Raw genomic sequence first — 15,854 nt, forward strand, 5'->3', positions numbered from 1 at the left:
AAGCCTGTCCGTAGCCCACGATATCAACCAGGAGTTAGGCCTAAGCTGTAATGAAGCAGCATTCGCGCAATCCGGCTTCAATCTGTGCCTGGGACAGTGCGTTCAACCCTCTGACCCCAGGGTCTGTGAGGTTGAGGGGAAAAGTTGACAGAGTGAAGAAAGCGAGAGGGGGGTTTAGCAAGAGTGAATCAGAAATGATGCTAGAGAAGGGGATGGAGAGACATCGGTAGAGAAAGAGGGAGTGAGAGATGGAAGGAGAGAGAGAGATAGTAACAGTGGTCCTGGGTGTCTGTTGGCCCCAGCCCTATTCTCTACCACGTCTAGTTTGGGTTCTGTGTGTTCCCCTCTGGATGCTTAATTAGAACTCGGCACAGAACAGCGCCAGAGTGGGATTTAACACTCGTCTCCAACATTTTTTCTCTTACAGAAAGGGAAAAGGGAGACAGAAAGGGGGAAAGTGAGACAGTAAGAGACTGTCTTTCTCTCTCTCACTGTCTCCCTTTCTCTCTTTCTGTCTCTCTTACTGTCTTTCTCTCTCTCACTGTCTCCCTTTCTCTCTTTCTGTCTCTTACTGTCTCCCTTTCTCTCTTTCTGTCTCTCTTACTGTCTTTCTCTCTCTCACTGTCTCCCTTTCTCTCTTTCTGTCTCTTACTGTCTCCCTTTCTCCCTTTCTCTCTCTTACTGCCTCCAGTTCTCTCACTTACTGCCTCCCTTTCTCTCACTTACTGCCTCCCTTTTTCTCTTTCTGTCTCTTACTGCCTCCCTTTCTGTCTCTTACTGCTTCCCTTTCTGTCTCTTACTGTCTCCCTTTCTCTCTTGCTGTCTCTCTTACTGTCTTTCTCTCTCTCACTGTCTCCCTTTCTCTCTTTCTGTCTCTCTTACTGTCTTTCTCTCTCCCACTGTCTCCCTTTCTCTCTTACGGTTTCCCTTTCTCTCTTACTGTGTCCCTTTCTCTCTTACTGTCTCCCTTTCTCTCTTACTGTCTCCCTTTCTCTCTTACTGTGTCCCTTTCTCTCTTACTGTCTCTCTTACTGTCTTTCTCTCTCTCTTACTGTCTCCCTTTCTCTCTTGCTGTCTCTCTTACTGTCTTTCTCTCTCTCACTGTCTCCCTTTCTCTCTTTCTGTCTCTTACTGTCTCCCTTTCTCCCTTTCTCTTTCTCTCTTACTGCCTCCAGTTCTCTCACTTACTGCCTCCCTTTCTCTCACTTACTGCCTCCCTTTTTCTCTTTCTGTCTCTTACTGCCTCCCTTTTTCTCTTTCTGTCTCTTACTGCCTCCCTTTCTGTCTCTTACTGCCTCCCTTTCTGTCTCTTACTGTCTCCCTTTCTCTCTTGTCTGTCTCTCTTACTGTCTTTCTCTCTCCCACTGTCTCCCTTTCTCTTACTTCTGTCTCTCTTACTGTCTTTCTCTCTCCCACTGTCTCCTTTCTCTTACTTTCTGTCTCTCACTGTCTCCCTTTTCTCTTTGCTGTCTCTCTTTCTGTCTTTCTCTCTCCCACTGTCTCCCTTTCTCTCACTTACTGCCTCCCTTTTTCTCTTTCTGTCTCTTACTGTCTCTCTTTCTGTCTCTTACTGTCTCTCTTTCTGTCTTTTTCTGTCTCTCTTTCTGTCTCTCTTACTGTCTCCCTTTCTCTCTTACTGTCTCCCTTTCTCTCTTACTGTGTCCCTTTCTCTCTTACTGTCTCCTTTTCTCTCTTACTGTCTCCCTTTCTCTCTTACTGTCTCCCTTTCTCTCTTACTGTCTCCCTTTCTCTCTTACTGTCTCCCTTTCTCTCTTACTGTCTCCCTTTCTCTCTTACTGTCTCTCTTACTGTCTCCCTTTCTCTTTCTTTCTGTCTCTTCTGCTGTCTCTCTTACTGTCTCTTTTCTGTCTCTGTCTCTTTCTGTCTCTCTTACTGTCTCTCTTTCTGTCTCTTACTGTCTCTCTTTCTTGCAATCTGTCTTCTTTCTGCCTTTCCCTCTTCTCCACTATCGCTGTGTATCTGTTTTACTCAATCATGTCATTTTTCCCCCTCTGGTGGTGAACAAGTTATTGTGCCCCTGATAAGCCTGATTAGCTCTGATAAAAGGATGCATCAGTCAGACATAATTTTTGGAGCCTTTGTTTCCTAACTATTTAATTCACAATACTGACGGTACAGGGCAGACATTTAATTTCACATCCAATGTGTGGGAAAAAAAGAGTCACGGTAGAAAAAATATCCTGGTAGTCCTTTGTGTAAACCAGCCTGGTAGTCCTATGTGTGGGGAAACCAGCCTGGTAGTCCTTTGTGTGGGTAAACCAGCCTGGTAGTCCATTGTGTGAGTAAACCAGCCTGGTAGTCCATTGTGTGGGTAAACCAGCCTGGTAGTCCATTGTGTGGGTAAACCAGCCTGGTAGTCCATTGTGTGGGTAAACCAGCCTGGTAGTCCATTGTGTGGGTAAACCAGCCTGGTAGTCCATTGTGTGGGTAAACCAGCCTGGTAGACCTGTGTGAGTAAACCAGGTCTACCGGTCTAACCAAAAAATGTCCTGGTAGTCCTTTGTGTAAACCAGCCTGGTAGTCCTTTGTGTGGGGAAGCCAGCCAGGTAGTTCTGTATAGTGTGTGGGTAAACCAGCCTGGTAGTCCTTTGTGTGAGTAAACCAGCCTGGTGGTAGTCCTTTGTGTGAGTAAACCAGCCTGGTGGTAGTCCTTTGTGTGGGTAAACCAGCCTGGTGGTAGTCCTTTGTGTGGGTAAACCAGCCTGGTAGTCCATTGTGTGAGTAAACCAGCCTGGTAGTCCATTGTGTGGGTAAACCAGCCTGGTAGACCTGTGTGGGTAAACCAGCCTGGTAGACCTGTGTGGGTAAACCAGCCTGGTAGACCTGTGTGGGTAAACCAGCCTGGTAGTCCTGTATAGTGTGTGGGTAAACCAGCCTCGTAGTCCTTTGTGTGGGTAAACCAGCCTGGTAGACCTTTGTGTGAGTAAACCAGCCTGGTAGTCCTTTGTGTGGGTAAACCAGCCTGGTAGACCTGTGTTGGTAAACCAGCCTTATATTCCTGTATCGTGTGTGGGTAAACCAGCCTGGTAGTCCTGTTTAGTGTGTAGGTAAACCAGCCTGGTAGTCCATTGTGTGAGTAAACCAGCCTGGTAGTCCATTGTGTGGGTAAACCAGCCTGGTAGTCCATTGTGTGAGTAAACCAGCCTGGTAGTCCATTGTGTGGGTAAACCAGCCTGGTAGTCCATTGTGTGGGTAAACCAGCCTGGTAGTCCATTGTGTGGGTAAACCAGCCTGGTAGACCATGTGTGGGTAAACCAGCCTGGTAGACCTGTGTGGGTAAACCAGCCTGGTAGACCTGTGTGGGTAAACCAGCCTGGTAGACCTGTGTGGGTAAACCAGCCTGGTAGTCCTGTAAACCAGCCTGGTAGTGTGTGGGTAAACCAGCCTGGTAGTCCTGGATAGTGTGGGTAAACCAGCCTGGTAGTCCTGGATAGTGTGTGGGTAAACCAGCCTGGTAGTCCCGTGTGGGTAAACCAGCCTGGTAGTCCCGTGTGGGTAAACCAGCCTGGTAGTCCCGTGTGGGTAAACCAGCCTGGTACTCCTGTGTGGGTAAACCAGCCTTATATTCCTGTGTGGTGTGTGGGTAAACCAGCCTGATAGTCCTGTGTGGGGTGTCGGTAAACCAACCTGGTAGTCCTGTTTGGGGTGTGGGTAAACCAACCTGGTAGTCCTGTTTGGGGTGTGGGTAAACCAGCCTGGTAGTCCTGTGTCAGTAAACCAGCCTGGTAGTCCTGTGTGGGTAAACCAGCCTGGTAGTCCTGTGTCAGTAAACCAGCCTGGTAGTCCTGCGGGGTCGTCTGTAAACTAGCCTGGAAGTCCTGTGTGGGTAAATCAACCTGGTATTATTTGTGTGGGGTGTCGGTAAACCACTCTGGTAGTGGTGTGTGGGTAAACCAGCCTGGTAGTTCTGTATCCTGTGTGGGTAAACCACTCTGGTAGTGGTGTGTGGGTAAACCTGCCTGGTAGTCCTTTGTGGTATGTGTGGGTAAACCAGCCTGGTAGTCCTGTATCCTGTGTGGGTGGTAAAACCACTCTGTTAGTGGTGTGTGTAGGTAAACCAGCCTGGTAGTCATGTGTGGGGAAAAACCTGCCTGGTAGTCCTTTGTGGTATGTGTGTTTAAACTGGCCTGGTAGTTGTGTGTGTGTGTGTGTGTGTGTGTGTGTGTGTGTGTGTGTGTGTGTGTGTGTGTGTGGGTGTGCTGCTGGGGTTGCACACACACACACACACACACACACACACACACACACACACACGTGTACTGTGATATGCCAAGCATGGAACACTTCCTATCAGTGGCTATTTCGCATAAACAAAGCTGGATCCCAGAAATGCGCTGTGCAGTGTAGTTTGAAGAACACAAGCTAGGTTAGTGCCATTGTTTTGAAATGAAAGAACAATTTCCTTGCAGTTAATCCATGCAAATGTAAGTTTTTTTTTTTGTCTGACCAGTCATTGGTTGAAAGGGTAAGGACTGGGTTTAAAAGTTCATCCTAGATGTGTACGTCATTTTCACTTCACATTATTAGATTTGTTTGTAACTCCCAACTAGGGTTGCATAATTCAGGGAACTTTCAATAAAAATCCCTGGTTTTCCAGAAATCCCGGTTGGAGGCTTCTAGAATCAGGAGAGAATAAGCAGAAAATCCAGATTTCTGGAAAACAAGGGAATTTATTGAAAGTTCCAGGAATTTTGCAACCCTACAGTCCCAACTTTTAAATATATATGTATCTGTAAGACTACAAAAAGCAAGTGTACATAAAATGTTCACAATTTTTTATTTTTTGATAAATCAGTCTGGACAATAAACCCTAGTCTAGTTGTTGGTTAACCTGGCTGATGAGTTCAACGTGGTTTAAAGAAACTCGTGATACAATCCTGTATGTTATTGGCGCCGAGTACTTAATTACTTAAATTATGACAGTGTAGCATGTCTAAAATGACCATTATATACTGGGTGGTTCGATCCCTGAATGCTGATTGGCTGAAAGTATGACAAAACATTTATTTTTACTGATCTTATTACATTACGTAACCAGTTTATAATAGCTATAATGTACCTCTGGGGGTTGTGGTATATAAGGGCTGTATGTCGTGCTTAAGAACAGCCCTTAGCCGTGGAATATTGGCCTTATACCATACACCCTCATGCCTTATTGCTTAATTATACTGCAGAGCATATGGGGGCCAGGTCATGCTGTACTACTGAACACAAACATAAATCATAAACCCAAGGTAATTAATCTATTTGTGAGGAGACACACACACACACACACTTTAAATTCTTTATCCACAAATCACATTACATTTTAAAGGGTTCACTCACACACACACACACACACACACACAGTTTCTGAGTTTCCAGACAGTTCAGATGAGACTTGTCACGTCCGTTGACGCACAATTAAAGGGTAGGATTAGTCCAGGGCTGGGTGAACTCTACAGGAATCTCCCTCCCATGCTGTGTGTCAGACCCAACCACCAACCCTCCCTTTAAGCACTCTGGGTGGGTGAGTGTGTCCCCGTAAATATGTGTGTGTGTGCTTCACTCTTGTGTATGAATTCTTAGTCATTAAACCCAAGCAGTGTTGTGCGTATGGTGGGGATAACCAGGATAGAAACTGGAACGAGGAACCTGTGTTATTTACTTGGTGACACTGTAAGACACAGGGACAGTGGTGGGAATGGTTTACATGAGACATTCACCTTTAGGTCCTAAAGCAAAGCCTCTGGGAGTGAAATTGATTGAAGCAATGGCTCTGGAAGTGTAATTGAGTGAACTTGGGTTTGTTTTACCTGAATTGAAGCAGGCCTTGAGGAGCTGTGAGTTGAGTGATGATAGGCTATATTTGAACACCACCGCAGAAGCTTCGCTATTCGGCATCTTCCCAGCTAAGTAGCTGAGTTTTGTTGTTAGGCCATAGTTCTCTTCAAATAGCCAATCACTTGCAGCCCACCTCTTCCAATGGATTGTGGGAAAAGTGTGCGAATTTTACTAGCTGAAGAGTCAAAAATAGTAATTTATTTGTATTATAATTGAACCTTTATTAATAAAATATATATTTTTTACATATTGAGAGCTAGGTCTCTTTTACAAATGTGCCCTGTATATGCAACATAAATATACAAATTATACCCAAACATACAGTTGAAGTTGGAAGTTTACATACACCTTAGCCAAATACATTTAAACTCAGTTTTTCACAATTCCTGACATTTAATCTTAGTAAAAATCCCCTGTTTTAGGTCAGCTCGGCTCAACACTTTATTTTAAGAATGTGAAATGTCAGATGAATAGTAGAGAGAATGATTTATTTCAGCTTTTAGGGCCTTCTTGCTCGCACATGTTTTTTCAGTTCTGCCCACAAATGTTCTATAGGATTGAGGTCAAGGCTTTGTGATGGCCGCTCCAATACCTTGACTTTGTTGTCCTTAAGCCATTTTGCCATAACTTTGGAAGTATGCTTTGGGTCATTGTCCATTTGGAAGACCCATTTAAAACCAAGCTTTTAACTTCCTGACTGATGTCTTGAGATGTTGCTTCAATGTATCCACATAATCTTACCTCCTCATGATGCCATCTATTTTGTGAAGGCCACCAGTCCCTCCTGCAGCAAAGCACCCCCACAACATCATGTTGCCACCCCTGTGCTTCACGGTTTGGATGGTGTTCTTTGACTTGCAAACTTCCCCATTTTTCCTCCAAACATAACGATGGTAATTATGGCCAAACAGTTCTATTTTTGTTTCATCAGACCAGAGGACATTTCTCCAAAAAGTACGATCTTTGTCCCCATGTGCAGTTGCAAACCGTAGTCTGGCTTTTTTATGGTGGTTTTGGAGCAATGGCTTCTTCCTTGAGCAGCCTTTCAGGTTATGTCAATATAGGACTCATTTTACTGTGGATATAGATACTTTTGGACCTGTTTCCTCCAGCATCTTCACAAGGTCCTTTGCTGTTGTTCTGGGATTGATTTGCACTTTTCACACCAAAGTAAGTTAATCTCTAGGAGACAGATCACGTCTCCTTCCTGAGCGGTATGACGGCCGCGTGATCCCATGGTGTTTATACTTGCATACTATTGTTTATACAGATGAACGTGGTACCTTCAGGCATTTAGAAATTGCTCCCAAGGATGAACCAGACTTGTTGAGGTCTACAATTTTTCTTTTATGAGGTCTTGGCTGATTTATTTTTATTTTATTATTATTTTTATTTTCCCATGATGTCAAGCAAAGAGGCACTGAGTTTGAAGGTAGGCCTTGAAATACATCCACAGGTACACCTCCAATTGACACAAATGATGTCAATTAGGCTATCAGAAACTTCTAAAGCCATGACATACTTTTGGGGAATTTTCCATACGGTTTAAAGGCACAGTCAACTTAGTGTATGTAAACTTCTGGACCACTGGAATTGTGATACATTGAATTATAAGTGAAATCATCGGTCTGTAAACATTTGTTGGAAAAATGACTTGTGTCATGCACAAAGTAGATGTCCTAACCGACTTGCCAAAACTATAGTTTGTTAACAAGAAATTTGTGGAGTGGTTGACATTCGGCCATTTAAAGTATACTCACACACTATTACATTGAATTTTTTTGCATACTCAAACGGCCTACTATTTATGACACAATTATGGGTATTAGGACATGGCCATAGTCAAAGCAGTAACATATCCAGAAGGTCAGAGGGAGTCTCCAGCCAGCAGTCCTCTTCTCCCTGGAAGGAGGAGCTACCAGAAACTTTAGCTCCTAGCCCCTCCCCACGAGGGCATTATTACCCACTAAAGGAGGGGCTAGTGGAACCTTGGGAGGGGCTATAGGAACCCTCAGTGGTTAGCTCCTCCCAGCAGAGGTATATCACTCCACTCCCTCTAGAGTGGAGACTCAGAGCTACATGAGACCAAAGCCTGACTGTCTACCTCACTATCGGACTCCCACAGCTACCCAAGGGAGAGAGAGAGGAGTGAAGAGAGACACCACTTTTTTTTGTGTGTCTTTTCTTGTAGTAGCTGTTAACTGTTGTTAATGACGCGCGTTTGGACAGCTCTGGTCTCGGTCTCCGGTCCCAGGAAGGGCCAGGGGCATTAAAGTGAAAGTGTGTCCGCCTGTTCTCTTTTTCTCTCCTGTACACTGGAACCATACAGTTAGCATCATGACTTTACTGGGCTCTGAACACTCCATACTGATACGAAGCAAGTTTAGATCAGGTAAGATCCTATCGTGTGTGTTCATGTCCACTCACCTATCAGAAGCATTTGTTCCACCCCTTGGACTGGCACTTTGTTGATATGTACTATATAAACATCCTCTCCTGATGATACAATGTTTGCACTTGCATTGATTAAATGTTTAATTTTTTCAATGCCATTTGTCCATCAACCGTCAGTACTTGTATTTGATTTATAGTGAACAGTAGTACAGGTACATGCTTTTTGTATATTGCTTATCAAATCAAATGTTATTAATCACAAACACATATTTAGCAGGCGTAGCGAAATGCTTGTGTTCCTAGCTCCCAACTGTGCAGTAATATTTAACAATACACACATCTAAAAAGTAAAATAATTTAATTAAGATATATAGAGAATTTAGGATGGGCAAAGTCGGAGTCCGGAGTATAAATGTATGTACTGAGTATACAAAACATTAAGAACACCTGCTCTTTCCTTGACAGACTGACCAGGTGAATCCAGGTGAAAGCTATGATCCCTTGTTGATGTCACTTGTTAAATCCACTTCAATCAGTGTAGATGAAGGGGAGGAGACAGGTTAAAGAAGGATTTTTAAACATTGAGACAATTGAGACATGAATTGTATATGTGTGCCATTCAGAGGGTGAATGGGCAACACAAAACATTGAAGTGCCTTTGAACAGGGTATGGTAGTAGGTGCCAGGCACACCGGTTTGTCAAGAACTGCAACAGAATGGTCCACCACCCAAAGGACATCCAGCCAACTTGACACAACTGTGGGAAGCATTAGAGTCCACAATGGCCAGAATCCCTTTGGAACGTAGAGTCCAATGCCCTGACAAATTGAGGCTGTTCTGAGGGCAAAAGGGAGAGGTGCAACTCCATGTTAGGATGGTGTTACTAATGTTTTGTACACTCAGTGTATATATGTGATGGGATGTATAGACAATATGGACAGTATATGGACAGTATATGTATATGTATAGAATATGTAGTATATCTGAAGAATAGTATATGTACAGCAATAATTAAATAGAATAGGCCTTGACTGGAATACAGTATATACATATGAAATGGGTAAAACAGTATGTAAACATTAAAGTGACCAGTGTTCCATGTCTATGTACAGTACATAGGACAGCAGCCTCTAAGGTGCAGGGATGAGTACCGGGTGGTAGCCGGCTAGTAACAGTGACTACATTTCAGGGCAGGGTACTGGGTGGTAGCCGGCTAGTAACGGTGACTACATTTCAGGGCAGGGTACTGGTCGGAGGCCAGCTAGTAACAGTGACTACATTTCAGGGCAGGGTACTGGGTAGTAGCCGGCTAGTAACAGTGACTACATTTCAGGGCAGGGTACTGGGTGGTAGCCGGCTAGTAACAGTGACTACATTTCAGGGCAGGGTACTGGTCGGGGGCCAGCTAGGAACAGTGACTAAATTTCAGGGCAGGGTACTGGTCGGAGGCCAGCTAGTAACAGTGACTACATTTCAGGGCAGGGTACTGGTCGGAGGCCGGCTAGTAACAGTGACTACATTTCAGGGCAGGGTACCGGGTGGTAGCCGGCTAGTAACAGTGACTACATTTCAGGGCAGGGTACTGGGTGGTAGCCGGCTAGTAACAGTGACTACATTTCAGGGCAGGGTACTGGGTGGTAGCCGGCTAGTAACAGTGACTACATTTCAGGGCAGGGTACTGGGTGGTAGCCGGCTAGTAACAGTGACTACATTTCAGGGCAGGGTACTGGGTGGTAGCCGGCGAGTAACAGTGACTACATTTCAGGGCAGGGTACTGGGTGGTAGCTGGCTAGTAACAGTGACTACATTTCAGGGCAGGGTACTGGGTGGTAGCCGGCTAGTAACAGTGACTACATTTCAGGGCAGGGTACTGGGTGGTAGCCGGCGAGTAACAGTGACTACATTTCAGGGCAGGGTACTGGGTGGTAGCCGGCTAGTAACAGTGACTACATTTCAGGGCAGGGTACTGGGTGGTAGCCGGCTAGTAACAGTGACTACATTTCAGGGCAGGGTACTGGGTGGTAGCCGGCTAGTGATGCCTATTTAACAGTCTGATGGCCTTGAGTTGTTCAGTCTCTCAGTCCCAGCTTTGATGCACCTCTACTAACGTCGCCGTTTGGATGGTAGCGGGGTGAAGATGCTATGGGTGCTATAGATGCTGTGGATGCTATGTATTTAATAGATGCTATGGATGCTATAGATGCTGTGGATGCTATGGATGCTATGTATTTAATAGATGCTATGGATGCTATAGATGCTATGTATTTAATAGATGCTATGGATGCTATAGATGCTATGTATTTAATAGATGCTATGGATTTAATAGATGCTATGGATGCTATGTATTTAATAGATGCTATGGATGCTATAGATGCTGTGGATGCTATGGATGCTATGTATTTAATAGATGCTATGGATGCTATAGATGCTATGTATTTAATAGATGCTATGGATGCTATAGGTACTATGGATGATAACGATACTATGGTGTATGGGTGACAATGCCTTGTTGGTGAGATGCTGGTAAAAGCAAACACACGTGGGTATGGTTTGGTGTCAATCCTATTTACATTTAGTTTATTCTGATAGAGATTAGTGGTAGGTTAAAGGTTATCATCATTAGGCTGTGATGAGAGTGGTGTGTGTCCTAACCTGCCTGTGTAAGAACAGTGTGGACTACAGCACTGATTTAAATCCCTCTAACACACTACAGCTCTCTCTCTTTCTCTCTTTCTCTTTCTCTCTCTCTGAATTGAAATTGAAAATTTTCAGGTTTTTATTGGCATGGAAAACATGTGTTTACATTGCCAAAGCAAGTGAAATAAACAATACAAAGTGAACAGTAGACACAAACATTTCAAAAGAATAAAGACATTTCAAATATCAGTGTCTATATACACTGTTGTAATCATATTAAAGTACAAAAGGGAAAATAAATCATCATAAATATGGGCTATATTTACAATGTTTGTTCTTCACTGGTTGCCCTTTTCTTGTAGCAACAGGTCACACATCTTGCTGCTGTGATGGCAACATCACACATACAGAACTTTCAAAACAATAAAGACATTACAAATGTCATATTACGTATAGATACAGTGTTGCAACGATGTACAAATGGTTAAGGGTACACTAGGGGAAAAAAATAAGCATAAATATGGGTTGTATTTACAATGGTGTTTGTTCTTCACTGGTTTCCCTTTTCTCGTGGCAACAGGTCACAAATCTTGCTCCTGTGATGCACACTGTGGTATTTCACCCAGTAGATATGGGAGTTTATCAAAATATATATATATTTTTTAAAATTATTTGTGGGTCTGTGTAATCTGAGGGAAACATGTCTCTCTAATATGCTCATACATTTGTCAGGAGGTTAGTAAGTGCAGCTCAGTTTCTACCTTTTTTGTGGGCAGCGTGCACATAGCCTGTCTTCTCTTGAGAGCCAGGTCTGCCTTCGGTAGCCTTCTCAGTAGCAATGCTCACTGTACATAGTCAAAGATGTTCTTAAGTTTGGGTCTGTCACAGTGGTCAGGTATTCTGCCACTGTGCACTCTCTGTTTAGGGCCAAATAGCATTCTAGTTTTCTCTCTTTTTTTGCAAATTCTTTCCAATGTGAAGTAATTATCTTTCTGTTTTGTCATGATTTGGTTTGGTCTAATTGTGTTGCTGTCCTGGGGATCTGTGGGGGGTGTTTGTGAACAGAGCAAGAACAAGACAAACTTGCTTAGGGGACTCTTCTTCAGGTTCATATCTCTGTAGGTGATGGCTTTGTTATGGAAGGTTTGGGAATCACTTCCTTTTAGGTGGTTGTAGAATTGAAGCTCTCTTCTGGATTTGTATAATTAGTGGGTATCGGCCTAATTCTGCTCTGCAGGCATTATTTTGTGTTTTACGTTGTACACCAAGGATATTTTTGCAGAATTCTGCATGCAGAGTCTCAATTTGGTATGTGTCCCATTTTGTGAATTCTTGGTTTGTGAGCGGACCCTAGACCTCACAACCATAAAGGGCAATGGGTTCTATAACTGAAAAGTAAAAAGTCTATAAAGTATTTTTAACCAGATCCTAATTGGTATGTTGAATTTGATGTTCATTTTGAAGGCATAAAAGACTCTTTCCTCTTAGATAGTTCACAGCTTTGTGGAAGTTACCTGTGTGGCTTCATGTTTAGGCCGAGGTATGTATAGTTTTTTTTTTAGCTCTAGGGCAACGGTGTCTAGATGGAATTTGTATTCGTAGTACTGGCAACTGGACCTTTTTCAGAACACCATTATTTTTTGTCTTACTGAGATTTTCTGTCTGTGCCCAGGTCGGACAGAATCTGTGCAGAAGATCTAGGTGCTAGGTGTAGGCCCTCCTTTGTTGTGGACAGAAGCACCAGATAATCAGCAAACAGTAGGCATTTGACTTCAGATTCTAGTAGGGTGGGTGCTGCAGACTGTTCTAGTGCCCTCGCCAATAGTTTATTTATATATATATATAAATATAAAAAAATATATATATATATGTGTTGAAGAGGGTGGGGCTTAAGCTGCATCCCCGTCTCATCTCCAGGCCCTGTGGAAATAAATAAAAAATTGTCCATTTTAACCGCACACTTATTGGATTTTATAATGTTGTATGTTTTTCACCCAGCATCACTTTGCATCAAGTTGTATAGCAGACCCTCATGCCAAATTGAGTCTCAAGCTTTTTTGAAAATCAACAAAGCATGAGAAGACTGCATTTGTTTTGGTTTGTTTGTTTGTCAATTAGTGTGTGCAGGGTGAATACGTGGTCTGTCGTACGGTAATTTGGTATAAAGCCAATTTGGCATTTGCTTGGTTAATGAATATGCAGAGGAGTTTTCCCAAGGTTGCTGTTGACAGATATGGTGGTTATTGGGGTCAAATTTGTTTCCACTTTGGTGATCAGTCCTTGGATCCAAATATTGGGGAAGATGCCAGAGCTGAGGATGATGTTAAAGAGTTTAAGTATAGCCAATTGGAATTTGTGGTCTGTATATTTTATAATTTAATTTAGGATACCATCAACCCCACAGGCCTTTTGGGGTTGGTTAATTTTCTTAGGTTGTCTGCTTCAATTGTTTTAGTTGATAGGGAAGCTGAGAGGTCAAATATACTGTTTAGGTTTTCTACTGCCAGGTTTACACCTTCACCATTACAGTGAAACCTTTTGTCCAGGAAATTATCAAGAAGGGATTGAATTTGTTGTTGCCTAATTGTTATTTGGTAGATTTTCACACTACATTCCCTCCATCTATAGCATTTCTCAATATTATTCAGTTCTTTTGGCCTTGATTCCTCATGATTGAGCATAGCTCTGTTCAAGTAGTGTGATTTTGCTCTGATCTGTTAGGGGTGTCAGTGGACTGACTGTGAACGCTCTAAGAGACTCTGGGTTGAGGTCAGGGATAAAGTAGTGCCAAGTCTCTCTCCCTGTCTCTCTCTCTCTCTCTGAAGGGGGTGTTAATGTTAGCCAGAGCTACAGCCAGTCTAATGCTTGGGTCTTTCTCCCTGTCCTGCTCAGTCACAGTTTATTTGTTTGATACACACAGTTTACAGTCAAGCAGCATTTTATCAAGTGATTCATTTCACTGAAAACAAAGAGTAAGGAACATCAATACTTAAAGTGCTCTTACCAACTGTTTTTCTCTCTCGCTCTTCAGTGCAATCTCTATGCTCGGTACGGTAATTGCTTACCAGCAATCACAGGCTAAATTGCGCTTTCCCTCAGTGTTGTTTACACCAACGCCCACGCAGTGGGAAATGACCTCTGGAGGGAGAGAGAGAGGGAGAGAAGGGCTGGAGTCATTGTAGTGTATGACCAGGGGGAGAGACTTTCACAGGGGTGTTTGCTGTGACACACACACATTATGCTTATAGGCCGGTTATTAATGCCATGCAGATGTCGGGAGACTGTTCAGTCTTACATGCTGGGTCACAGAGAGAGACAGAGTCACATCACTCTGAGCCTGGCTGAAGTTATTACTGTTGGTGACGTGGGTGTTTTGCGATGTTTCCTTAGACCTTTCATATACCGTATGTTATTTGTATGAAGTTAAAGTACGATGGCCAGTCAATGGACATGGATAGCTTGATGTCGTGAGGACCATACATTCATGCAGTTAACGTGTTTATTTAGTGGCCAATGCAGGAATCAAACCCACAACTCTGCTATTGCCAGCTCCATGCTCACACCAACAACAGTAAGCTATGGGAACCACTACTGGTATTTTAACAGCGAGAGATGAGGGTCTCAGAGTGGTCCCAGGAGACGTGTTTGTGTGGTTTCCTTCTCTCTAGTATTACATAACTGTCAGAGAAGTTGAAGTTGTACACTGAAGAAACATATAAACGATGTGTAAAGTGTTGATCCCATGTTTCATGAGCTGAAATAAAAGATCCCAGAAATGTTCCATACCCACAAAAAGCTAATTTCTCTCAAATTTTGTGCACACATTTGTTTACATCCTTGTTAGTGAACATTTCTCCTTTTCCAAGATTATCCATCCACCTGACAGGTGTGGCATATCAAGAAGCTGATTAAACAGCATGATGATTACACAGGTGCACCTTGTGCTGGGGACAATAAAAGGCCATTCTAAAATGTACAGTTTTGTCACACAATACAGTGCCACAGATGTCTCAAGTTTTGAGGGAGTGTGCAACTGGCATGCTGATTGCAGGAATGCCCACCATAGACGTTGCCTGAGAATTTAATGTTAATTTCTCTACCATAAGCCACCTTCAACTTCGTTTTAGAGAATTAGGCAGGATGTCCAACCAGCCTCACAACTGTGGGGGGTGCTCATTCTGATTGGCTGGGCCTGGCTCCCAAGTGGGTGTGCCTATGCCTGCCCAGGTCCACCCATGGCTACGCCCCTGCCCATTCATGTGAAATTAATTTATTTCAATTGACTGATTTCCTTCTATGAACTGTAACTCTGTAAAATCTTAGAAATTGCATTTATATTTTTGTTCAGTATATATTATGTCAACACTGTATCAAGGCTAGTGGCGGTTGGTGCCGTTCAAGAAGGGATGACAAACAATTTATGAACATGGCCTTATTTTTATTACATCACATTGCATACCTGTCATTCATATTCCATTCAGCCAGTTCAGTGTAACATTGATAGGATTAGGCTACTACATGATACTCCAATTTTCCCTATACCCATCACGACGTTGCTACAATTTAACCTATGGATGAAACAGGTGCAAAGACCGAATGGAGTAATCAGGTAAACAATGAACTACCCTGCATGAATCTGCAAGTAGCTAACCAACCAGGTTCAATGTTGGCTAGCTAACATTAGGCTATAACTAGCCAGGCAAATGGCTCTGAGATACGAATAATAAGTTCATACACATAACTTTAGCTAGCTAGCCAACCAGCTAACATTAGCTAGCTAGCTAACAGTACACTTTAACTTGAAATGAAAATGACTTTCTGTCAAAATTAGAAACGTGTATTATCTGAAATGTAGCTAGCATGGATGGATGCCTCTCCCTGTCACAGATGCCATGGTTGCCCTTAGTTTGAAGAAGTTTTATCCATCTCCTTAGCTATCATACTCTAATTCCACTGATTTCAAAACTCGATCCTCCAGA

At 43.1% G+C, this 15,854-nt stretch overlaps 1 protein-coding gene across 8 annotated transcripts in view; it reads left to right on the forward strand.

Moving 5' to 3' along the window:
• Positions 1 to 15,854, forward strand: part of LOC112223358 (myocardin) — a 167,781-nt gene that overhangs the window by 111,658 nt on the left and 40,269 nt on the right. For 2 of the 8 annotated variants that reach the window (XM_024386348.2, XM_042305585.1), the window contains exon 1: positions 7,919 to 8,236. The exons of the other annotated variants lie outside the window; for them this stretch is intronic. In XM_024386348.2, coding sequence (XP_024242116.2) covers positions 8,182 to 8,236 — 55 coding nt within the window. In that variant the 5' untranslated portion in view covers positions 7,919 to 8,181. Of the gene's footprint in view, positions 1 to 7,918; positions 8,237 to 15,854 lie in introns of those variants that run through there. 8 annotated transcript variants of the gene reach the window in all.

Source organism: Oncorhynchus tshawytscha, linkage group LG24, assembly GCF_018296145.1.
Source record: "Oncorhynchus tshawytscha isolate Ot180627B linkage group LG24, Otsh_v2.0, whole genome shotgun sequence".
In the NCBI taxonomy this organism is placed as follows: domain Eukaryota; kingdom Metazoa; phylum Chordata; class Actinopteri; order Salmoniformes; family Salmonidae; genus Oncorhynchus; species Oncorhynchus tshawytscha.